The 25,882-nt window shown below is 48.0% G+C and overlaps 1 protein-coding gene across 1 annotated transcript in view; it reads right to left on the bottom strand.

Annotated features, from left to right (window-relative positions):
- The window catches only part of LOC144277504 (venom factor-like), a 51,979-nt gene that overhangs the window by 25,595 nt on the left and 502 nt on the right, over positions 1-25,882 (bottom strand). The window contains exons 2-22 of the mRNA XM_077838302.1: positions 23,775-23,967; positions 21,480-21,636; positions 19,501-19,571; positions 18,152-18,246; positions 16,811-16,893; positions 16,558-16,648; positions 15,805-15,907; positions 14,895-15,015; positions 14,479-14,594; positions 13,428-13,574; positions 12,178-12,390; positions 10,305-10,499; positions 9,712-9,873; positions 8,591-8,720; positions 7,609-7,680; positions 5,878-6,078; positions 5,390-5,501; positions 5,015-5,100; positions 4,692-4,831; positions 1,794-2,006; positions 448-508 (exon numbers count right to left, since the gene is read on the bottom strand). Of these exons, the coding sequence (XP_077694428.1) occupies positions 448-508; positions 1,794-2,006; positions 4,692-4,831; positions 5,015-5,100; positions 5,390-5,501; positions 5,878-6,078; positions 7,609-7,680; positions 8,591-8,720; positions 9,712-9,873; positions 10,305-10,499; positions 12,178-12,390; positions 13,428-13,574; positions 14,479-14,594; positions 14,895-15,015; positions 15,805-15,907; positions 16,558-16,648; positions 16,811-16,893; positions 18,152-18,246; positions 19,501-19,571; positions 21,480-21,636; positions 23,775-23,967 (2,762 nt within the window). The remainder of the gene's footprint in view (positions 1-447; positions 509-1,793; positions 2,007-4,691; positions 4,832-5,014; positions 5,101-5,389; positions 5,502-5,877; positions 6,079-7,608; positions 7,681-8,590; positions 8,721-9,711; positions 9,874-10,304; positions 10,500-12,177; positions 12,391-13,427; positions 13,575-14,478; positions 14,595-14,894; positions 15,016-15,804; positions 15,908-16,557; positions 16,649-16,810; positions 16,894-18,151; positions 18,247-19,500; positions 19,572-21,479; positions 21,637-23,774; positions 23,968-25,882) is intronic.

Here is a 25,882-nt window from a genome sequence, read left to right as displayed (position 1 = left end):
AAACAAACGAGGGCTCCAAAAATGAGACACCCTCACTTATCTATACCTTGTGTGCTCACTGGGCTCTTGCAGAATGAAAGGTGCTATATAAAGACAAATCATAGATTCATAGATACTATGGTCAGAAGGGACCATTATGATTGTCTAGTCCGACCTCCTGCACCACGCAGGCCACAGAATCTCACCCACCCACTCCTGCGAAAAACCTCTCACCTATGTCTGAGCTATTGAACTCCTCAAATCGTGGTTTAAAGACTTCAAGGAGTAGAGAATCCTCCAGCAAGTGACCCGTGCCCCATGCTACAGAGGAAGGTGAAAAACCTCCAGGGCCTCGGCCAATCTGCCCTGGAGGAAAATTCTTTCCCGACCCAAATATGGCGATCAGCTAAACCCTGAGCACATGGGCAAGATTCACCAGCCAGATACCCAATCACTGTGGTTACTCACCTGCTGCAGCTGGATCCAGCACAGTGGATATAACAGTTTGTGTTATTCTAATCCCTTCAGGCTAGGAGGGAAGAAGAACACATGATCAAAGTGTAACAAAAGTTATTTGCAGTGTTGTTGTAGCTGGGTTCATCCCAGGACAGGGGTGACAGCATAGGCACCGACTCTGTGGGTCCTCTGGAGCTGGAGCACCCAAGGGAAAAAAATGGCAGCCCCCCATCAGCTCTCCCCCTACCCCCACAGCGTTTGCTGCCCACTGGCGGGCCTCGCGGATCAGCACCTCCCCCTCCTTCCCCATGCCTCCCGCCCACTGCAGACAGCTGTTTCGTGGCGTGCAGAAGGAATGTTTCCTTCTGGTCAGGCTGCACCTTTGAAGGAAAAAGGGGGAAGCCCAATTCACAGCCCCAAATGCCGCCCTGGTGTGTATCTAGTGACTTCAGTAGAGCTCTACCAGGAACGAGTTAGTCCCCTAGAACCAAGCGGGTAAGGAATCGGTGTTCTCCTGGCTACATGTTGTTGCAGTTCTCAGTGAAGGACCCCTGATCCCCAAGTGAAGTCTCCCATTAAGAGGCCAAATGGCACTGATTTTCCATGGGCAAGCTGGAAGAGTCAGTTCTGGCACTTCTGGTCCCACCTCGCTCTCAAATATAACTGACTCTTTTCCTCCAATATCAGACCACTATTCACAGGGCCAGACTAAGGATGTTTGGGAGGGTCTGTCTTGGCCCTCATCACTGTAGTATCTGAGTGCTTCACGATCTTGCATGGATCTATCCCCACAACCCGCCCTGGGACGTAGGGCAGCTCTAACATCCCCATTTTACAGATAGATAATTGAAGAGCAGAGAGACTAAGTGACTTGCCAAGGGTCACACAGGGAGTCTGTGGCACAGCAGGGAATCAAACCCAAGTCTCCTACATCCTAGGTCAATACTTTAACTACTGGACCATCCTTCCTGTGCCACGAGAGCTCATGAGATGATTCCTTGAGATACACCAGCAACATTTCCCATGAAGTGTGTGTGAATACCTTTAAAACGTTTTACTCCCATAATTTTACTGCAGAAATGGAGCCTGCTTTGAGGGTGCTGGTCCAAGGAGCAAGATGCTAGGGGGCTTAGCACCTGAGCTCGGGTCTCTCATGGGACACCTTGCAGAGTTACTTGTACCAACTAGGCCATTAACAAGGCTGCTGTGGTCACCGCAGTGGAGGGAAGGAAGTGGGCCAAGGACGTAGGTGCTAACTTCTGAGGTAAGGTAAAGCCCAGATTCCAAAGACAACCTAGCCAGGCCGCTGGCTGCTTGTCCTGTGACCAGACGGGATGGGCCCGTGACCCAGTACATACCACGACCTTCAGCGTCTTCTTCACACCGTCGGACGCGTACGAGTCCCAGACAGCAGCTTTCACCTCAACGTCGTGCAACCCTAGCTCCAGCGGGACGATCACGAGTGGCACCGCCCGGGAAGACATGGGCTCGATTTCCAGGATCTGCCGGTATTTCGCTTTGGAAGAAGACGCGCTGCAGAAAGCTGGATTGTGTATCAGCTCCATCCGGACCTGGGAAGAGAACATGGGGGCAGCTTTTACCCAGAGGAGTATGGTAACCAGAGGGGAGCTGTTCTCTCCGTTTCAGACGACTGCTTTGCTGGCTGGGGTCTGAGGGTCCGATCCTGCCAGGTGCCAAATGCATTTTGCAGCGTCTCTCCAAGAACAAGTCCTAGAAATAGGCTAAAAAGCCCTGGTTGACGTGCAATGAAGCCGAAGGATCCAGACTGGCATCCCCTAGACACGTAAGTGCCACATTTGCCCACAGATCGGGGACAGCACAAACAGTAGCAGGGCAAGCTCTGCCTATTCATCTCTGCCTATTGCCTATTCATTCTTTAGACTGACAGCTGAGATGGACAGGAAGAAGGCCAATGAAAGTCACCTGGGGCTGTGGCTTTGCGATAAGGAGGCTGGGGTGAGGATGTCGGCAAGCACGTGGACACGGGTGATCCAGAAGATATAGTGTACTTGGACTTTCAGAAGAGCTTTGACAAGATCACAAACCAAAGGCTCTCGGACAAAGTAAGCAGTCATGGGATAAGAGGAAAGGTCCTCTCCTGGATCAGTAACTGGTTAAAAGTGTCAGAGTAGCAGCCATGTTAGTCTGTATCCGCAGAAAGAACAGGAGGGCTTGTGGCACCTCAGAGACTAGCAAATTTATTAGAGCATAAGCTTTCTTGGGCTACAGCTTACTTTATCGGATGCACCATTTGGTTAAAAGTTAGGAAACAAAGGGTAGCAATAAACGATCAGTTTTTCACAGCTGGAAGTAAATAGCGGGGTTCCCCAAGGATCTGTATTGTTCTCTTCAGCATAGTCATAAATGATCTGCAAAAGGGGATACACAATGAGGTGACAAAGTTTGCTCAAGGTAGTTAAGTCCAAAGCAGACTGCGAAGAGTTACTAAGGGATCTTGCAAACCTGTATGACTGGGCAAGAAAATGGCAGATGAAATTTAATGTTGATAACTGCAAAGTAAGGCACATTGGAAAACATAATGCTAACTATGCGCATAAAATGATGGGTCTAAATTAGTTGTTTCCAGTCAAGATAGAGATCTTGGAGTCATTGTGGAGAGTTCTCTGAAGATATCTGACCAATGTGCAGCCGCCGTCAAAAAAGCGAACAGAATGTGAGGAACTATTAGGAATCAGATGAATAAGAAGACAGAAAATATATAATGCCACTATATAAATCCATGGTATGTCCACACCTTGAATACTGCTTGCAGTTCTGGTCATCCCATCTGAAAAAACATATACTAGAATTGGAAAAACTACAGAGAGGGGAAACAAACATGATTAAAGGGATGGAACAGCTTCCATATGAGGGGAAATTAAGACTAGGACGGTTAATCTTAGAAAAGAGATGACTGTAGGGAGGATATAATAGAGATTTATAAAATTATGAATGGTGTGAGTAAAGTGAATTGGGAAGTGTCATTTACCCCTTCACATAACACAGGAACCAGGGGTCCTCCAATATAGTTAATAGGAAGCAGATTTAAAACAAATGTAAGGAAAAGTATTTCTTCAAGCACTGTACAGTCAACCTGTGGAACTCCTTGCCAGGGGACATTGCAAAATCCAAAAGTATAATTGGGTTCAAAAAAGAATTAGCTAAGTTTATGGAGGACAGGTCCATCTATGGAATTACCCAAGATGGTCAGGTGCAAACCCATGCTCTGGGTGTCCCTAAAACTCTGACAGCCAGAAGCCGGGACTGGATGACAGGGGAAGGGGTCACTTGATAACTGCCCTGTTCTGTTCATTCCCTCTGAATCACCTGTTGGAAGACCACTGGTCTGACCCAGCACGGCCATATATTCAGAACTACCACTAGAGGACATTCAAGCCCACATTGCAGACATATGTCCCATTCAGAAGTGAAACCGCAAACCCAGTTTAGTCAGACGGTGACCACCAAGCAGCCCTCATTTTGGGAACGATCTTCTGTAAATACACACCGTGAATAGGCTCTGTTTCACCTGATCATTTTAATGTGTCTTTCAGGACAGAACCAGCTTGGCACTGGCGATGCGTGACTCTGGCTTTGGGGAAGGCGGGGGCCTGAGTGCTGGAAGATCCCTAGAAGTGGTGGGGACCACCAGCCCCTGGACAGTGGCCCCGCCCCCTGCTCCCCCCGAGGGCTGCACCCATGCTCCACCCCCACTCTGTCCCAGGCCCCACTCCCCCGAGGGCCCCCCCTCCACTGCTCACGCCTCTCTCTGCTTCCTCCTCCACCCACCACCTGCCACCCTCGCCTCTGCCTCTTCAGGAGAAGAGGTGCAAGTGGCGGGTGGGGGAGGGGGTGAAGAGGCACGAAAGGCGGGCGGGGGCCTCGGGGCAGGGGGTGGAGAGGCGTGAGAGGCGGGCAGGGAGGTCACGGGGGAGGTGGGGAAGCAGCATGAGAGGGGGGCAGGGCGGCCTCGGGGTAAGAAGCGGACCAGAGGTAGGAAGAGGAGCAGTGTGGGCAAGGCCAGTGGGAAGAGCAGGGCCTCGGGGTGGAGCGTGGGTGGGCCACATCGTGTTTTGTGCTTGGCCTCTCCTGGCCTGTTATACCCACTGCCCATGCAGCTTGGGGCTGCAGTTTTCTGTGTGGCGGGGAGATCTCGAGGTGAGCACTCCTGGATCTAATGGCCTGTCTGAAGTGTAACTAGCAATGCAATACCTAGGTGCTAGATTTGAGTTTACCTTGATTTTGTCATCCTGATAGTTGTAGAGAATAGCCCGGATCTCCACCTGCTCATTCCTCACAACCGAGTAGGGCAGCCGGAGATCGATGAAAAAGTCCTTCATCACTGTGATCTCATAGGGGTCAGCCACACAGATCCCTGCGGTGGGAAAGGACCTCGGGTGAGGATCAACGGGGTTTACGCTTTAATATCGAAACCCGTTTGCTATCGCCTGGATTGTTCCATCTCACTGTGATGTTTCCAGGTCTGTTGCTGCCTGGAGCCCCTTTTCCCCATTCAAATTTCTATTGGCTTACTTCAGCAAGCTGGCAGTGCCCTCACCTTTTGTTTCTGAGAGGCTCACAGCCAGCACTTCCCAGGTGGTGATGGAATCCTTCAGGAAAACGTTCATGGTCTTGGACGAAATTCTACAAGGAGAGGGGGGCAGAGGTTTAATTTACAGAAGGAAGAAGCTGGGTCTCATGGGGCAGTCTCAATCCAAGGGTCTAAATCCCAAATCCATCCATCCTTAAATGAGATCGGACACTGAGATCCTAACCAGCTATAGACACGGACTTCAGCAGCGGTTGGATCCATTTATGCACTGCCTTTGGTTTGGGGGCAAAATATATCACGGAACAATGGGCCAGGTCAGTAGAGATTTACTGATTTACACCCGCTGTGGATCTGGTCCTGTGAGAACCACAGAGCTCTTACCCGTCTTTGTTTGGTGGCTGGGTCAGCTGTTCCACTTGCCATAACCAACTCTCTGGAAAGTGGCTCCTCGAGGTAATATCTTCATCTTGTAAGAACCCTTCATCAATGTAACCTGGGATGTTAAATCAGAGGTAGTTAGCCAAGCTGTGAAATCCTCAATGCCCTGCATTGAGACTCAATAGGATGGCAGTGATGTCGTGGCATAAACGGTTATGTTTTGATGCCACCATATTCTGGGGTTGGAGTATAGGTGGGTGGCTAGATGGGGGAAGGGGCCAGCCACCCACATTTGGTTGCCTATCTCCCCCACAACATCCCAGAGTGATGTGCTCTTCTTCTTTGGCTGCTTCCGCATATGGGGAGCCTCTTCTAGCTGCCTATGCTCTGGGACACGGATCTCACTCAGTGAACGTGAGCAGCACTGGCTCGTGTGGCCGAATATTCTTCCACTGTCCTCCTCTGCGTGATATTAAAACCCTGGCACTTGCTTCGTGACAGTTCCAGGTGGAGCTCCCGTTGCCGCTCGTCCCGTATGGTCTTGATATAGTTGCAGCAGTCGAGGAAGGCCTTCTTGCATTCATCCGTATCCAGGATGTACCCAGCCCGCTTCTCGCAGCTGTGCCCCATGGGGTTCTCGTACATCCCGTCTTCGCAACATTTCTTCACTGCCTGGTCCTGGTAATCCGCCGCTGAAATGTACAAACCACAACGTCTCTCCTACTGAGCGTCGGCTGAGCCTGTTGTCTCTCGCAAGGTCTCAGTCCTCTTTACTCTCTAGCAGAGACGGGCAAAAGGCAGAGGAGAGTCAAAGCTGGTGAAACTTGCACCTTCTCCCAGCCCGCACAGAGTGTACGTTACCCCAACATAGACACCCTTACGCTCACACTCACCTACCGGTGCGTCTCACTTACCCCCCTTGCGCATCACACACGAATTAGGTCCCCTGAAACTGGGGTCCAGATTTTCCCCTGCATCTGAACGCTGCTCAGAGCAAGGGAATGCTGACAGGGTCATCGGGGACTCAGTTACAGTGCCCTTATCCTGTAGGTGGATCTTTCCCAGTGATACATGGGCTCCTAGCATTAGGTCATTGTTCCTACGGGCCTTACCCCTGAAGAGGGCTGGCAAAGCAGAACACCCCTTTCCAGTCTCTCCCGGCCTTGTTGTCCTTCCCACGCCCTGAGCAGCTGCCTACACTGGAGATGGAGTGGGGGGCTGACACAAAATGTGACTTTGCTGATTTAATGGGGAATTCCCATCCACCAGGGGAGTTTTCCACTGTGGATATGACATCGACTCAATGGTTCATGCAAATGAGCATCTGGCCCAGAGTCGAAGCCGGTGGAATCCACACCGTGAAGGGGCAGAAGAGAGACGTGCAGCACGAAAAAGCAACAAAAGAAGGGTGCTAGAGTACACATGGGAAAGTTCCTTCCTCATTTTCATGGAAACCTTCTTCCAGCTCCTTGGAGTGCACATTAGACCAGCCTGGATCCCCCTGCACCTGCCGGTCCTGTGCACCATGCAGCCAGCTGCATCTGAACACAGGTAAAACTGAGCTTCTCCTCTCCCCTCTTAATCCAACTCCACTTTCCCTGTTCTCGATTACGGAGAGCACCATGCTCCTCTGAGTCACCCAGGCATTATCCTGATCTCTCCGGTACAACAATACACGAGGGCAGTGGTTCTCAAACGTTAGCAATCTGAGGACCCCCCTTTTGATTTAAAATTTTTCGCGGACCCCCAAACCCCTTGCTCAGCCCCAGGCCCTGCCCCCACTCCACCTCTTCCCCCAAGGCCCCACCCCACCTCTTCTTGCCCCAGCTCCACCCCTGCCCTTCCTTTTCCCCGGTTCTTTCTGCCCCCTCCCCCGAGCACACCCTATCCCCACTCCTCCCCCTCCCTCCCAGTGCCTCCTGCACGCTGCTGAACAGCTGTTCCCCAGCGTGCAGGAGGCACTGAGAGGGAGGGGGAGGAGTTGAGAGACGGAGTGGGAGGAGTTGATCAGTGGGGCTCACGGACCCCCTGGAGTACCCTCACGGACCCCAGTTTCAGAAATGCTGCACTAGGGGGTCAGATACATTGGCATGGGTGGGAATTTTGCCTTCCTCTAAAGCATCGGACATTGGTCACTCTTGGGAAGCAGGATATCCACCTTGCTGGACAGATGGTTTGACCAGGGATGACAAATCCTTTTCCCCAGTCTCACTGGTACCTACTTTTGTTTGCCTTGTACTCAATTAGCTGAACAGAGCGACGTTGGCGCTTTGCTGGCTGGGGACACTCTGGATCTGCAGAAAGAGTAGAGAAAGAGAAATGAAGCCCTGGACAGAGGGGAGCTCAGTCTCTGTGACCCAACCAGTCCTTCGCCTCCCTGCTGAGACTCAGCTGGCTGTTGTAGTGATGGCTTTTGTGATGTAACAATCACACACGGCCCGTCTATGCCCCTTTCATCCAAGAACCTCAAAACACTTTACAAAGGCAAATATCATTAACCCCAATTGGTAGATAGCAAAGCTGAGACACACAGAGGTGAAATTTTTTAGTCTCTAAGGTGCCACAAGTCCTCCTTTTCTTTTTTAGAGGTGAAATGTCGTCCCCAAAATCAAGCAAATGGCAAAGTCAGAAATGGAATCTAGGCTTCCTGAATCCTGCATCCTACTGCAACCCATCTAACCTACCCCACTATCTCCAAGAGCTAGGAACAGAACCCAGGAGTCCTGATTCCCTGTCCCCCTCTAAACTCTAGGCCAGGGGTAGTCAATTATTTTTGTCAAGGTCCAAATTTCTGGGTCAAGGTGTAGTCAAGGTCCAGACTCCAGAGAAAATAATAATAAAAAACCAATAATGATGATGATGATGATGATGATAAGTAAATAAAAAGATTTCAGGGTCCATTCAAAAGCATCTGGCAGTCCGGATTTGGCCTGTGGTCGGCCTATTACTACCTCTGTTCTAGGTCAAGCCACCTTCTCTGGACGCTTGTCCACTGGGAGGCAGATTGAAACCAATCACAGCACAGACCACCAAGAGGCTGGCTTTCAATTTCTAGTGTCCTGGGGCAGGTGAACAAAGACTTGGAGGTGGACGGTTTTGAAACCCTGTTATCAATACCCTGAGCCACCCAGAGATCAGCCAGTCTGTGAAGCTAGTTGCTGAATGGGGAGGTAAGCAAGGAGTTTCAGATCCATGCAGTGATACCTGATCTCAGGGGTGTTGAAATCTTAATGCTGGTCTCCAGGCTCAGTCCAGCATCTGCAAACACACCCTTATTGTCCTTGCCACTGCCAGGTGTGCACCCAATGTCGCTCTTCTCCACGGTGTCCCAGATCTGTGAAGAGTGGGCATAGATGATGGGAAATCATTATGAATAATGGTATTTTGTACACATATAGGCCTGGACTTCCACCGAGGTTCTAATTCCCCTTGGTCCCTTCGGACTCCCAGCCAGAAGGGTCTCAAAGCACTTTACCGGCTGAAGACTAGATTTTGCTCTTTGAATGCTATGAATTAAAAATGCTCTGTCTACGCCGTGTTTTGGAGCGAGCCTCCTGGTGCAGGTCGACAGGCTTGAGCTAGCAGGGCTTGTGTCAGCAGTCTGAAAACCGCTGCAAGGACAGGTGCCTTAGAGGGCTAGCATGAGCCCCATAAATCCACGTGTTGACTAGGGCTGGGAAGCTTGCTCCCGCTTGCTCCAAAATGCTGTGTAGACATACCGTGTAAGATCGCAGCCATCTCGAGCATTGTGTTGAATGAGAACTGACTCAGAGGGAGGAAGGCAGTGTGCTGGAACACTTTTCAGAGTGCGGGAGCTGAGCTGCACACCCCTCCCTCCATCCATGCCCCCTAGAACTGGGACTGGGAGCAGGGCCATGGTGCTGAGGGGGGCGGGGGGACGGATGGGGGAAGGGGGCCAAGGCTGGGGCCGCAGCTGGGGACAGATGCGGAGCCTTGGGTGCAGGGCTGGCAGCCGGGGCACAGGGCCAGGGGCAGGGGGCTGGGCACGGAGCCCCGCCCCATACAAAATCTGGAGGTGCTGCAGCACCCCCCACATGCCTAGTTCCCGCGCCGATGGAGGAAGGCCTCCTTCTGAATCACCAAAACTACTTCTTGTAGCTCCCTGGGTTTCCTTTAAAGTCTCCCATTCAAGGACTGAACTGGCCCACCCCTGCTTTGCTTGAGTCTGAAAAAGAGCCCATCCCAAGGAGTATGCCAGCAAGCAAAAAATTCTTGCTATTACCAAACAGAATCTCAGCTCAGTGCCTTCCACCCCGTAAAACACCACCAGTCACAGCCAAGGTCCTGATGTTTACATGGCCCACCTTTGTTTGCGAAATCTTGTGTTTCTTGTTCAGAACGTAGACTCCCTTGTCCACGGCCACCAGCCCGACACGCGCTCCAGCGTCTCCTTCCACTTTGATTTTCATTGAGGACCCTGGCTTGTGGATTCTATTGTCTGCCTCAGTGGCTCCTTTCACCACCAGCTATTTGGAAAAGGGTGAAGCAAGGGGGTTATTTTATGGCAGAGGAAGCCATTTACTTCCCTTCTTAGCATAAGAAAGTAGAGTAAATCTGAAGCTGATTCTAGATTCCAAAGGAATCTATTTATAGACCTTAATTTCTACCTATCTTTCTATTGCATCTCTAAGGAATCTCTTAATTGTGCTATTGACCCAGGAGACGCTGAGAGCTGAATCAGTCCCATTATCACTAAAAATGACTTTCTGTGTGTTTCTTCTCTCCAGACATGATTGAATGGTGCCCTAGTCTCCATTGTGCTAAAAGAGGAAGAAAAAGAAGTCTGAATCTTGAAGCGAGAAGAAAATCGTGGATAATAGTGATGGCTTTCTGACAACAAGTGTCAATTTGTATGAACAGGCCTAGATCCAGAGGACCAGAGAGAAAACCAACCCACCGTTCCCATGCAGGTGTCCTGGACATCCACCCAGACCGAGTCTGCTACAATCTCCGAATTTCCTACATGGTAGTAAGCCAAGATGCGGAATGAAGGGATGAGGTCTGGAGTGATGTGCAGGGACATGGTCACCAGAATTTGTGAAGCCTGCTTGGCCTGTCTTCCAGCACGGATGATCTTCCCTTTATTCAGGATCTAACAGGGAAACATGAGACATGGGTTGTGAAGGACAATGAACCTCATCATCCACCTGGACAAGACCAAGAGACTTGGAATGTTTCAGATATACATTCAGATCTAGAGTTGATGGAACTGGTTGAGGACTGCGGGTCCTGGCCTGAGGTGCGGAAGCTCTGACATTCAGATACTCTTCAGACTCCCAGATCCAAGCCTCATCCAATTTAGGACCATCCCTCATGACTGGAATGGGTTAGACGAGGAACTGGTTGGAGCAAAGGCCTGGGAATCTGGACCCCTGGATTCTACTTCTGGTTCTGCGTGGGTGTGCGATCTAGTGGTTAGAGCAAAGGATTGTGGGTCAGTGGTGGATTTAGAGTTAGTGGGGCCCTGTGAGTGGCTTCATTTTCGCGCCCCCCAACCCCCTTCAGGACCCAGCTAAGAAAAAGAACATTCTCTTATCTCTCCCCTGTTTTTCATTCTTTTATTCTTCATCCTCCTCCTATATTATAAAGTAATGGAAAGTAAATCAAAATAAAGTGAGGTACCTTGACTGGGGCAGGAGGTTGGGGTGTGGGAGGAGGGGTGAGGGGTGCAGGCTCTGGGAGGAAGTTTGGGTGCTGGGTGCAGGCTCTGGGCTGGGGTAGGGGGTTGGGGTGCGGGAGGTGGATAGGGGGATGGGGCGGCTCCCAAAACGACCAGCACCCCCCCCCCCACCCAGCAGCAGCTCCTAGGTGGGAGGCAGAGAGGGGATGTCCAAGGTGTCTCGTGCGCTGCTGCCCTCAGGCGCCACCCCCGCAGCTCCCATTGGCCACAGTTCCTGGGCAATGGGAGCTGCAGAATTGGCGCGGAGACACCCCCCCGCCCCCGCCAGGGGCCGCAGAGACATGCCGGCCGCTTCCAGGAGTGAAGCAGTGCAGAGGGAGGCAAAGCGGGCAGAGAGCCACTTCTGCCCTGCTGCTGGCACGTCTCTGCGTGCCCCTTAGGGGGAGGGGGACAGCGGGTCTCCATGCGCTGCCCGGGGCAGAGGCAGCATGCAGAGCGGCCTCCCCCCCGGCCAGGGGCGCACAGAGACGTGCCAGCAGCTGGCTGCTTCCGGGAGCGGTGTGGGGCCACTGGCCATGGCACGCAGGCAGCCTGCCTGAGCCTGCTGCTCGGGGGCAGATTGTCAGATATTTGTCCTGCATTTTGGAGGCGCCCCTGTTGTTGGGGGCCCTGTGCCACCACACAGTTTGTTTCTTGGTAAATCCGCTCCTGGTGGGTGCATCCTTCTATGTGCATCTGCCTTACCCCCAAATTCAGACTTTGATTGCAATGCAATAATGTTTGGGGAGTCTTCTCCAATTTTCCAATCGGGACTTTGGAGCAACTAAAGCAAACTTCTGTCCCCAGATAATCCATCCTTGGTTTATGTTCAGCCTTGCGAAGTTGACATTGGGAGTTTAGTCAGTGCTGGGTGGCTACTCTAGGCCATGTAGACATGAGTAATAAAGCTTCTATGCAGGGCTTAAATTCAGCCGGAGCTCTCCGGTAAATATTTTCAACCTCCCTTGAGTTTTTATAGCATGTTGGGGGGAGGTGTGGGGGACTCCGGGAAATACTCTGTAAGAATTTAAGCCCTGCTTCTATGTCACTAGGGGGTCTTCAGTGCCTGGATGTAAAAGGAGAACCTACTACCCTGGAGCACAACACTTACCAGGTAGGTGAAGTACATGTTCTTGTTCACAATACTTTGGCTACTAGTTTGCAGGTGGAAGTTCACAAGTAAGTTGTCTCCAGGTCTGATCTCAGTAGTGGTGACTGCCAGATGGAGATAATTTTTAGATCCTCCTTGGGTCTGATAGGCTTCAGCCACCATGGACTTATGGGCCTGGCGGTTCTCCGGGAGGTCCCTATGGTCAGTTTTTACCTGGAAGGATCAGGGGAAAAAAACAGTGTCAGTTAAAATAAATTTGAGCTTAAAAACAGTGTCTTTAACACATCCGTCTGGGCCAGATTCTGTTCTCAGTTACACTGGTGTAAATTCAGAGCTGCTTCAGATTTACGTCATTTTCATGAAAAACAAAGTCTGGACCCTAAATCTTTAAATGAATAAAAACTAGTTCATAAAGCCAAGAAAAATTAATGACCTCCTGTCCTTATTCTAATAGCAGCATCTAGTGCTTTTCATGCCTGGCTCTCAGAGAGCTCTACAAAGGAGGTCCCTTTGTGGAAACTGAGGCACAGGGAGGGGAAGTGAGGTGCTGAAGAGTGCACGGCAAACCAGTGGCAAAGCCAGAATTTGAACCCAGGCAGCCTGAGTCCAAGGCACAAAGCCGCATTGTCTTCCTTCAGGCATCCTTAGTGTTTCAGAAGCTTCCTTCCAGTTTCTTTATATAGTTTAGTGCTTTGAAAGGCCCAGAAGACTGAAGCCTTTCTAGCCACAGGACAACTGCAGCATGGACTCTGGGCAGGGGAAGCTTCCCCACACGACCCCCCCACATCGTATCTCAGCCCAGCCCCCTCTCGTATTAAGAAGGGAGTTCAGTCTCTATGGCCCAGTCAATCATTGGCTTCTCTGGCGCCCTCTTCCAAGCCCCAACCAGCCAGCCCTCCATGTTGTTGCATTTTCATTAACCATACAGTCAATTCCTTCCACTCTTTGCCAGATATCTGTGCATTTCCCACAAGACTCTGCCCCTTGTGAAATCCAAGTCACAGGCCGCTGGAAATGACTAGATCTCACCCAGCGTAGGGAGAATGAAGTTCAGATGCTATGCGCCAGCCTGGAGATGGAAACAGTGGTCGTATTGAAGCTGCACTGGCATCCACTGCCTGCAGGGTGAATGATTATCTTCAGTTTCCCATGACTGATTTAGGGCTGTGTACAGGGCGTCGCCCGGAGGGGGCTGCCCAATGGGTGCACACACCGTGCCCAACCTCCTGTGATAACGGAAGGCTACTCACGGTGATGTCTAACTGTGATTTCTCCCCAGGCATGTTGATAACCAGCTTCGCCGTCCCGTCTCTCTGAGTCAGCTGAGAATCTTGGGAGCCATCCACCTTAACGGGAACGCGGGCTGCTGGCGAGCCATCGGGGTTTGTCACGTAGACCTGAGATCAAGGGGAGACAAAGGGATTACCGCCCAGCGTCATGTTGGACTAGGTTGGAGATTCTGTGTGTGCAGTAAGCAACAGAGACCCACAGGAGAGAATGATCCCCCGGCTGCCCCACCCTACAATTTCACTGCCCTCTGCCATTCTGCACTAGCGCCCCTCTACCCCGGTGCAAATTCCTACCACTCCCCAGGACTGTTGCTTCCCAATTCTCCCCTTCCTCCACCATTCATCTATTCCCCACCTCTCAACCCCCACCTCTCCCAAACCTCTCTTCTTACTGCCTTTGAACCTCAGGCTGCAACAGAGGAGCTACTATGTGTCCAACTGCATACGGAGGGTATATCGACCCTGCAATCAAAGGGGTGACCGCAGCACGGGTAGACTTCCCCAAGCTAGCTTTGATCCAGCTCTCCAGAACAACAAGAGCAGTGAAGCTGCTTGAGTTCACATCCAGGGTCAGTTGTACAGCCTGCCATGGCTTCACTGGTATCGTTCTTTGAGCCAGCTAGATCAAAGCTGGCTCGGGTCTGTCTACGTGTACTGCAGTCACACCTCTGATTGTAGGGTAGACGTGTAACCTGAGCCAAAGGACCCTGGAGCGCTAGGCCCAGCATAGAGCCGCATTATGAGCGTGGAGGAGTCTAGAATCCCTAAAGCCCCTGGTACTGGTACAAGGCCCAGGAAGCAGCGTATTAAGGCGTATGAGTGACCTCATGCCGTATTTTGTATCCACCGCCACCACACTGCTTCCGAGATAGACTGTCAGCTTTGAGCCAGATTCTGATCTCAGTCATGAATTGATGTCAATGGAGATACTCCGGCTTGAGATAAGAACCTGGCCCTTTGTCTCCTGTTAATACCCCCCAAAAGGCCTAGATCTAGGCAGAAGAGAGATTACCATGAGTTCAAAGGGCAGCCCCGGCTTGAAGTACTTGGCTGTTTTTGTGAAGTGGATCTGATAGGGAGATGTCACAATATTAATTCCGGTTCTCTCCGCTTCCACCATGTCGCTGCCTGCACAGAGAAGCCACAGGATGGGTTAAGGAAAGCAGTTTCAGGACAGATTCTGATCTCATCTTCCCCACTGTCCGTCAGAAATAAATCTACCAGGGTCACTCTATTTTTATGCCATTGTAATTAACAGCAGGATCTGGCCTGGTATTTCCAAGGTACAAGGGACCTAAGCCATGAAGGACTTCATAGATCAAAAGCTACGCCTTGAATTGCACCCAGAGAAAGCAGGTAGTCAGTGTCACATCCTTCCTGAACTGAGGACTTAATTTTTGCACCTCTCCAAAGTAAACCGTTGCTCACCAGACTGCGTCAAAACCGTCACAGTAACGTAGATTGAGTGGCCGATGAGCTCCCTAAGGTCGACGAAACGGGCCTGCAGCATTGCTCTGGTTAGCTCTGCTTCCCCATTCCCATCAAGTATCTAGAAAGAGGGAAAGGGTTTCTTAATGTCACATGCTCACACGTACATGTGCAGCTGTCGGCTCCCAAACTTCCGTGGGTTTAGAGCAGAGGGCAACTTTCTGCAAATGCCCCAGGTTGGTCTTCTACCTGGAGCCAGAGGATTGCACCCGGAATGGCACAGATTGTAGCCCACTTTGTTATTAGTGTCTGGGGGAGGCCCATGGTGTCCACAGGTCCCAGCATATAGTCTCTGCTGCTGCCCCTCTGTATTTGGGTGGTGGGGTGACACATCGCAGAGCTCCTCAGGTACATAAAGTTCACCGGCAGCACTTTGGCCACCCCGACATAGTGAGCAACGGTGCAGTCCCTAAGCCGTCCCTTTCACTCCTCTTCTGCGGTGGCTGCAGAGGGAGCTGCATGAAGCAGGCATGGCCGTGAGGGTGATGGCAGCAGAGAAGCTTGGGCTGATGGACTACTCCCCGAGCCCACAGCCCTGTACGGGTGAGTAACACCTAGAGCCCGCTGGTGGGAGAGAAGGTGGGCAGCTTTTAAAGAAGCCACCTACCACTTTATACGTAAGAGCAAGTTGGGAGTTTGCGGGGGATTATAGGGCAAATCTAGTCAGGTCACACAACTTGGCTCTGCTCCATCTCATGTCCCCACCCCATACGGACCTTGACTACAGCCCTTGGTGGTGTTGAAGGTAAACACCTGATTAAGGTGATGTGCAGTTGGGGAGGTTCTTTACTACTTTATCTGTGAGGGCGCATCACTTCCCTAGCATTTCTCCTTCAAGAACGGGCATTACCTCAATTCTCTTGAGTGACTGCGGGATGCTCTTCTTCTCATCACCTATCTTCACCCCAAAGAGGACAAAGGCAGTGCCGTCTAAGTCTTTCCCATAGAGGAACCTGAAAGAGGAGAGGATGGGTAAGAAAAGCCCCATGGAAACCTCCTGAGAACCTGTGGTGCTGGCTTGTGGGTTATACCAAAGATATTTCCATCGCAGTCTCTTGAAAGATACCATGTGCCCTTGGTTAAAGGTGGCCCAGTCACAGATCAAACTAAAATGACTCATTTGTTTTCAATTAACCTCTTTCTGCTGTGGTAGCTGGAGGAAGTGGCAGAAATAGTAGATGAAGGAACTGAGCTGAAGCCACAGAGTTTGCTTATGGGTCCAGCCAGGTTTCAGTTCCTCACCAGAAGAAACTTTACTTTGGGAGTATAGCTTGCTGAAAATTTCCCCTCTAAACTCTTTTTCAATGGCAAATTGGGTTATTTACCAAACAAAATTTTCTGTAAGAACTGTCTGTTTCCATAGGGGGAAAAAGAAATCTATTTTTAATTGAAAAACGGAATGCCTGAAAACCCAAAATATTTAAATTTGGAAGTGCTGCCATAATGCCTCAGGGGAGTTGTAGTTCTGGTGTCTCATGTGCCCATTCTCCGCAATGGGCCCGGGCTGCCCAGCCAGACAGCATCTCCCATGATGCACCATAGCCAGGGACTCCCATGATGCACCGCCTCTCCTTCCACTCAACCAGCTCACAGAGACACCCACCTCGCGTTGATATGAATTCTGAGGTCCTCGTTGCCATCTATGTAAAAAAACTTCTCAGACGGCTCCAACGTGACTTCAAAACTCGGTAACACTGGAGAAACGAGAGGAGAAGGAAAGAACGTTGAGTTTATGGGATTGTACAGCTGGTCAATAAAGCCAAACTGAATAAAAAGTCTCCTCCATGATTGGGTCAGGAGATTAGAGAGAGGAGAGCTCTCAGGGACAGATGAAGGACAACAGTGGGGATCCTCACCGTACTCTTTAATGTCAAACTGTGCTCTGAAGCTCTGCTGTGGGGAGTCTTCATACCTAGCCACAATATTCCAGGTTCCCAAACTACAGGGGGAAAATAAAAAGATGAATGAATGCACCTAGCACATATTTTGCTATGTCTGACTGGCCCTCTTCTTTCTCCAGGGAATTTAATTGGCCTGTAATGCTAACCCTAAGCCACGCATTGATCCCAAGATGACTTCAGGTCAATAAAGATGACTGGTGGCTATCTTAACTTCTGGCAATCTAAAATACAGTTGCATATTTTGAGGGGTATGGAGAGCCCAACAAAATCTGCACTCCTTGGGGCAGGGGTGGAACATATTGGGTAGGAGGACAAATTCGGATGGGTTCTCCAATCAAAAAGGGTTTGGACATTTATATGGCTCCTAAGAATAAGAACAGTTAATGCTAACAACAATTCTGGAAGGGTTCTTAAACCTCAGGCTTCAGGGCTTAAGCCAGTCTCTAAATATCAGGATGACACTGTCATGGGGATATTATCCCACATCTGTCTACTGCAGAGGCTCTTATGCTGTCCTCTGCACCATCTGGTGGTACCACTTTTGGCCACAGAATACTGGACTAGATGGATCTGGAGTCTGATCCACTCTGGCAATTCCTACGTCACAATCACTGTGTTACTGGGGATAGATCGCTCTCAATAGGAAAATAACCACGATGAGTCCACATCTGCTTTAAACACTGCTTAGGAGGTTATTATCTCCAGGAAATGCCTGTAGGTGAAACAGCTAATGAATCATACACATAAATCTTCTGTTTCACTGCCTGATCTCTGTAGGTCTTTATTACTAGGGCCCTATTAAATTCATGGTCAATTCTGGTCAATTACTCAGCCACAGGATTTGAAACTTAGTCAATTTCATGTTTTCAGACTGTTTACATCTGAAATTTCACAGTGCTGTAACAATGGGGTTCCCGACCCAAAAGGCAGCTGGGGCGGGGGTGGGGGGTAGGAGAGGGTCATACAGCTGTTGTAGGTGGGGTTGTGGGATTGCCATCCTCACTTCTATGCTGTCTTCATAGTTGGGCTTCCTGCAGCTTCAGGAGGTACCCGGAGGTGGGTCTGATCTCCCGCCGAGAGTGGCTGGGCGGGAGAAGAGTAAGTCCTGTTCCTCCCCAGCTCCGGGGACTAGCAGCTGGAGCCTGAGGAGCCCCCTGCCCTACCCCTCCCTTTCCCCTCCAATAGCTAGATTTTATGGGGGAGGGCTTATTTCACGGTCCGTGGCACGTTTTTTACAGCCGTGACTTTGGTAGGGCCCTATTACATATGCACACGGTGATATTTAGGGCAACTTACTTGATAATTTCAGGTAAGCGATGGTTCATAGGGAAGATCCCGACTTTGCTGGATGAGGATACAGATTCCCTCTTCACAATAATGCCCTCAGGTGTCTGGCAAAGAAAAGCAGGTCAGAGATTAGAGGTGTCAGAAAACATTGTGAATTGTTCTGCCCCATACGATCACCTGGGTTTAATTTGTGGGCTAATAAAAAATTCCGAGGTTTATAAATCAGCATTTAACAGTCAGTTACTTTGGCTGCTTTAGTCGACGTGATGCAGAGACCCCTTGGAAAAGGAACCCCCCTGTTCTTTGCAAATAACTCTTACCTCAGACCTGACAAACGTACTAGACCAAACACACCTCTTGCAGGGTGTTTATGCGTGACAGATAACATGTATGATACCTACCGAAAGCTCGCAACTTATTAAGACTCAATCACTGCAAGATTGCTCAGCACCCACCAGCCACAGCTGTCTGGAGGTTTGGGGATGGGTTTGAGGAAGGGCATAATATGCACTTCACGGACATGTCATGAAATAATGTAAAAATAAGAGAAACATAATATATAAATAAATATAAATAAATCATTATTATAATATAATTATAAATATATTTTGAAACAAAACGTTGATGTTGTCTCAAAACTATTTTTTTTCACTTCGAAAAAAATTTTTTTTGTGCAGAGATGTCATCAAAATAATATCAACGTTGTGAAAAATTTTGCTTTTTCTCAAAATGGCGTCTTCCTGTAGAAAACTGTTTCACCAAAGACCAGATCTATTCGTAGCTTACGCTTCAGACCTATGCTGGCTGCACAGCTCCCTTATCAATAACCTTTCCACCCTCCCAAAGTGCTCCCAAAACCTTGCTCCAGTCCTACACCCAACAACTCCAACTAAACCATGAAACCTCCCAATCAGCACAGCTGCCCCTCCGGAACCATAGAAATTTCCTCGTCAATGACAGCAGGAAACTTTCCATGCATTAGGTTTACAAGGTGAGGCTTCAATCAGCTATTAACTCATCTTCTATCCTTACCATGTTTTTATATGTTTGCAGTGTTGTAGCCATGTTGGTCCCAGGATATGAGAGACAAGGTGGGTGAGGTCATATCTTTTATTCTGTTGATGGACGAGACAAACTTTCCAGACACACAGACTTGAAGAAGAGCTCTGTGGAGCTCAAAGCTCATCTTTTTCCACCAACAGAAGTTGGTCCAATAAAATATATTACCCCACCCACCTTGTCTGTCTCATGTTGTATCAGAGTGTTTACATTCAGCGATGTTAGTTAAAACAGTTTAGTTTACAAAACTCAATTCTTACAGCTAGTCATTGTGACAAAGTGACGGGAAAATGTCTTACTTGAAATTCAACAATAACTGGTTTCGACACTGGTTCCAGTTGATGACCCATAGAGAAGATTCGACAATAGACTGGAAAAAAATTCAGAAGGCAAATTAATGGTTGATTGCTCTGCCAGGCCTTGGGTTGGTTTATTTCACTTTAAGCAGAGCGCAATCTGAGATATCCTGAGCATACGGGTAAAAATATAGGAAACAAAAGGGAAGGATGAAATTAATAGGCAGCGTGTTTAAAACAAACAAAGGGAAGTTCTTTGTCACACAACACAGAGTCAATTTGTGGAACTCATTGCCATGGTATGTTGTGTAAAGGCCAAAAGTATAACTGGGTTCAACAAAGAATGAGCTAATTTCATGGAAGATTGACCATCTTGGCTAATAGCCATTGGTGGAGCTGCTCCAGGTGTCCCTAGACCCCCAACTGCCAGGAGCTGGGACTTGACAACAGAAGATGGATCACTCGAAATTGTCCTGTTCTGTTCATTCCCTCTGAATCATCTGGCACTGGTCACTGTCAGAGGTAGAATACCGGCCTAGATAGATCACTGGTCTGACCCAGTTTGGCCTTTATGTTCTTACTTTGGGGATTTGTTTAGATCGTTCCCCAACTGCAGCTTCTGATGAGGGCTTTGCAACTGCATGCATATGTGCCAGGAGAAGTTAGGCTGAGATAAAAAGATTCTATTTCCCACAGGCCACAGAACAGCAGTGAAATGTAATGGCTGTGTCACTATCAACCTAAAATGGAACTGAAAAATAATTTTGAAGTGATGGGTCCATATCCCCTTCCCATCCAGGTCTAATCTGTGTATGGTACTTATGTGGCCCCCTTTTCTGTAATATACGGACGCCTCACAATCTTTAATGTGTTTATCTTCGCAACACATCTGCAAAGCAGGACAGCGCTTTTATTCTCATTTGACAGATAGGGGAACTGAGTTACAGAGAGGCTAGGCAACTTCTCCAAGGTCACACAGAGTTTATGGAAGAACAGGAACTTGACCACCAACCTCCCAAGACTTAGACTAGTGCCCTAACCACTTGACCATGCTTCCTCTCTTCCCCATCAATACTGAAAGATCTGACGACTCAATGGAAAAGTCCTGAGGCATCATTCACTAATACTTTGTACCTTGTGTCCAGAGTTGAGTGAATGATTTTTTGGGGGGTGGGGTTCAGTGGCCGAACTGAAAAAAAAAATCCCCCCAAATTTTTGTTCCAGGTCAACACGAAACGGAAGTTTGTTTGGTTTTTCTTGCCAAAACAAAATGATGAACTATTACGATAGGGCGACGCCCTTGCATGAAGTGTATTATGACTGGTAAACATTTTGTTTCGGGTCAAACAAAACGTTTTATTTTGTTGAGTTTTCTGGTGGTTTTTACTTAAAAGCAAATTTAGCTGAATTTCTAAACGGAACATCATTTCCAAACAAAACATCAAAATGTTGTATTTCAAAAACATCAGAATTAATCATTTTGACTTAAAAAAATTAATTTTTTTCCAGTCATAACTATTCTCCAAAATCAACCTGAATTCGTGAACAGTTTTGGTCAATCCAAAACTGAATCTTTTGGAGCATAAACTATTCGTCTGAAAAATTTCACCCAGCTCTACTTGTGTTTCACCCAGGGCAGAGTGGAGTAAAATGCTACCTCTGGCATGAGTGCAGAGTTCTGTTCTGGGAGCGATATAGGACTAATTTGCACAGGTGTGACTGATGATCCAAGGTGCAAGGCAGCGGATGATCAGGTGTTAAGAATGACCGTTCCCTTGCATGGAGTGTACTGCAAATGGTCAAGTACCAGTGAATGGTAACATAGTCCTGGGGATGGGGACTTAAGAAGCCATGAATGAAATACAGAAGAATTAAAACCAGAAGACGAGAGACACAATAATCTCCACAGTATGCAACCTGCAGCAGATCTAAAATGAAGTCAGTGCACCCAACGCCCAAAAGGGGTCAGAAGAAGGCAGTACCTGTAGATCCAGGTGTGTAGATGGTTTTATCTGTCTGGATGAAGATGTAGCCACTGTGGATGGTGACCAGAACCACTTTCTCCAAGTTGAATTGCGGGCTTTTGGCTTGGACAGCCACATACTGTTTGCCATCTTTCTTTAGGTCTTTGGTATGAACCTGAGTGAAGATTATTCATTCTGGAGTTATTAGTTCAGCAGGTCAATAGTCACCATGGATAAAGTATCCATGCTGGAACAGTGAAACTTAATCATAAATCATGTTAGCAATTCTTACAAAAGTTACAAAGCTCCATGAAAAACACTATGTCATAAATTTCCCCTTGATCCATCTATTTGCTCAACATCTATTGTTAAAAGACATTCCAATCACAAGTCAATTGTATGCTATGGCCCTTACAGGGATAATAAAGCTGCTATTCCTCTCTGTAGTTTGGCCACCTTGGTCCTAAAATACTAGTCAACTCTGGAACTGGCCAAAACTCGAATTTCTATTCCCTGCGAAATGCCGACATTTTGAAGGTCATTTTCGTTCAGAATCGGAACAAAACCAAAACATGTTGGTAACTTTGAGGCAATCAAAACATTCCATTTTGAGAAAATCAAAACATTTTCTTCCTTTTTTGACTTTATTTTGTATTGCTATATATAATTGAATATACAATTAAATACATTTCAAAACTCTACGTTATTTCTAAATGAAAAAAGCCCAAAACATTCTATTTCAATAAGGCCAAAACATTCCATTAAAAAAAAAAATCAAAACAGACATGTTCCCATGGAACGTTTCAAGGTTTTCAAGCATTTGCCAATCAAGAAATGTTCAGCCAGAAAACTTTCCACTAGCTCTAGCCACCAACTGAATGGGGTTGCAGTTGACTGGAACACCCACTCATCCAAAAACTCATGGCCAGGGACTCATTTACCTATACAACAGTCAGACCTTGATTTGGTTTTGTTAAAAGGTCACAATCAACTTTAAAAAAAAAAAAAGGAATCATCACACTTCTACCTGAAAATGATGACCTGTTTTTGTTACAAATGTCCCCTAAATTCATCATCGTGGAAAGAGATGAGGGATGAGATCATCAGCTCTTTCACGGCCTCTTTACACCAGGTAAAAGGGCCAAAGTGGTGTAAAGGGCCCCTAAAAGCCCCATATCCGGCCAGGGAGGATACCTTCAGGTCCAAGCACTGAGCGAATAAAGCTGACTTCTGAGGATCCCTTCATTAGCCCTGGCATAGGACGCATGCTGTTGCGGAGATGCATATCTGGACTGCAGCCCACAGGGCAGCCCTAGGAGGTTGCTCTAACTTCGTCAGGTTCCTGGGGCTGTCCAAATAAACTGGATGTGTGGAGCAGACCAGGATAAGGAGGGTGCAAAGGTGGTTTAAAGCTAACACCCATTTGTGCCTTTGATGACATAGGAAAGGGGAGATTTTCAATTTCACTGCCCCCCCCTCCACTCCCCGCATCTACTTAGTTGTCAGAACTTCTGTTGTCTGGGTGGAATTTTCCCATCGCATCCAGGGAGAGGTGTAGAAAAAAACAAAACAAAACGTAAAACATGATTGTAAATCCCAAAAATTGGTAGGGGGGCTAGGATCCAAGGCAGGGGTAGGAGCTGAAATTGCTTATAACTCATTCTTTTTATATCAATTAGACTACACTTTATTATTCTAGTGCCCAGAGGCCCTAAGCAAAGCCAAAGTTCCCATCTGTTAGGTATTGTACAAACACAGGGTAAGGCCTTCAAGTCTACGAATCGGTCCCTGTCCTGAAGATCTTACAATTCATATAGACAAGGCACAAGGCAAAGAAAGGACTACAGGAAAAATGACTACTGGGGGATTTTAATCAACTGGCTAAGCGATTTATTTCCCCCCTCTTTGGTGGAAATTACCCAAAAACATCCGTGTTCCCAATGCTCATGATTTTACTGAGATTTTCATGATAGTCAGTATTTTTCCTCAAAGCTCCAGCTCCTGGATTCACGTGATTAGGTGCAAATCTCAGCTTTCCTGTTTTTAAACAAGGAAGTTCTTGTAGTTGCAGAGAAAAGCTTGAAAACGTGACTCAAGTGCACCCGAAAGGCTCAGAAACCAGAAGACAAACAAAATGATCATGGGGGTGGGGGGAGGGGGGGAAGCCGTCATGATTTTTAAGCCAAACTCATGACTTTTTGATGTCTGACTGATGGTTTTTGAATATCTGGGATTGGCACCATTGAAACATATATTGTGATTTGGTTTAACCATTTGTTTTGCTGAGCGATATGAGGCTGGGGTTTTACGCACCTTTATTATGGCTGTGCCCATCATCCCATTGTCAGAGTTCAGGTTGGTTTTGACTTGGTATAAAATGAGTCTCTTCAGAGGGAAGTCGTGTACGGTGATTGTCACCTCGGTTGGAGTGGTGAGACCATGAGCTTCCACCACGATCTTCTCTTCGCTGTCCACCCGCAGAACGTTAGGGGTGATCAGAGTGTATCTATGAAATGTTTATTCATTTACAGAAAGTCTTTGACAAGGTCCCTCACCAAAGTTCTTAAGCAAAATAAGCTGTCATGGGATAAAAGGGAAGGTCCTCTCATGGACCGGTAATTGGTTAAAATATAGGAAACAAAGGGTAGGAATAAATGGTCAGTTTTCAGAATGGAGAGAGGTAAATAGTGGTGTCCCCCAAGGGTCTGTACTGGGACCAATCCTGTTCAACATATTCATAAATGATCTGGAAAAAGGGGTAACCAGATAGTTGGCAAAATTTGCAGATGATACAAAACTACAGAAGATAGTTAAGTCCAAAGCAGACTGCGAAGAGTTACAAAAGGATCTCACAAAACTGGGTGACTGGCAAACAAAATGGCAGATGAAATTCAATATTGCAATGCACATTGGAAAACATTATCCCAACTATACATATACAATGATGGGCTCTAAATTAGTTGTTCCTACTCAAGAGAGATCTTGGAGTCATTGTGGAGAGTTCTCTGAAAACATCCACTCAATGTGCAGTGGCAGTCAAAAAAGCTAACAGAACGATGGGCGTCATTAAGAAAGGGATCAATAATAAGACAGAAAATATCATATTGCCTCTATATAAACCCATGGTACGCCCACACCTTGAATACTGCATGCAAATGTGGTCGCCCCATCCCAAAAAAGATACATAGGAATTGGAAAAGGTTCAGAAAAGGGCAACAAAAATGGTTAGGGGTCTGGAACGGCTTCCGTATGAGGAGAGATTAAGAAGACTGGGACTTTTCAGCTTGGAAAAGAGATGACTAAGGGGTATATGACAGAGATCTATAAAATCATGACTAGTGTGGAGAAAGTAAATGAGGAAGCGTTATTTACTCCTTCTCATAACACAAGAACTAGGGGTCACCAAATGAAATTAATAGGCAGCAGGTTTAAAACAAACAAAAGGAAGTATTTTTTCACACAGTGCATGGTCAACCGGTGGAACTCCTTGCCAGAGGATGTTGTGAAGGCCAAGACAATAACAGGGTTCAAAAAGGGACTAGATAAGTTCATGGAGGGTAGGTCCATCACCAGCTTTTAGCCAGGATGGGCAGGGATGGTGTCCCTAACCTCTGTTTGCCAGAAGCTGGGAATGAGCGACAGGGGATGGATCACTTGATGACTACCTGTGCTGTTTTTCCATCTGGGGCACTGGCATTGGCCACTGTCGGAAGACAGGATACTGGGCTAGATGGACCTTTGGTCTGACCCAGTATGGCCGTTCTTATGTTTTTATGTACTACATTTTAAATTCCATCTGAGACACCCACTTCCCCAAGCACGCCTCCTGCCTCTTCAGCACCAATGAGCGTCATACCATCCCCGCCCACCTCCAAACCACAAAGCCCAGGAAATGCAGAGGAAAGCAACTGACCCATAGAAATCACCTTCTCTCTCAGACACCCCCTCACCATTCCTCTAGCAAGTCAACAGTTGCCTACCACGGTCACAAATGTGACACTCAGACAACTGAAATCTTTCTTCTGTGAGATGACAGGGTTCCCATGGGACAACTCTATGTTTTCCAGCTTGTGGCTTTCCTTTGGGTGTTATTTGCCCGTTGGAACTTTAACTCATTTAAAGGTGTCTTTTCTTAGCTTCATAATACCAGAATTTGGGAATTATACTATGTGGCTACTAGTAAGGAGCAAAGGGTCATATTTGAAATCTCCTTTGGATAAGCTTGCATAAGTTGGTGCCAAGCCATAAACACATTCACTGGAACGAATCTCAAACTAAAACTCCAGGCTGGGACATCATTTTTTGAAGTCTAGCTCTTGCCCCCCCACAAGATTTACACAGCACGGTCAAGCAAAGTTCTCCCTTCACCGGGAGAGACGCAGCCAACCATGCCTACTGCAGACATCTCAGTAATGAGATCT

Source organism: Eretmochelys imbricata, chromosome 20 (genome assembly GCF_965152235.1).
Source record: "Eretmochelys imbricata isolate rEreImb1 chromosome 20, rEreImb1.hap1, whole genome shotgun sequence".
Lineage (NCBI taxonomy): Eukaryota > Metazoa > Chordata > Testudines > Cheloniidae > Eretmochelys > Eretmochelys imbricata.
The sequence above is the reverse complement of the archived record's forward strand: the minus strand, read 5'-3'. Positions and strand labels throughout refer to the sequence as shown.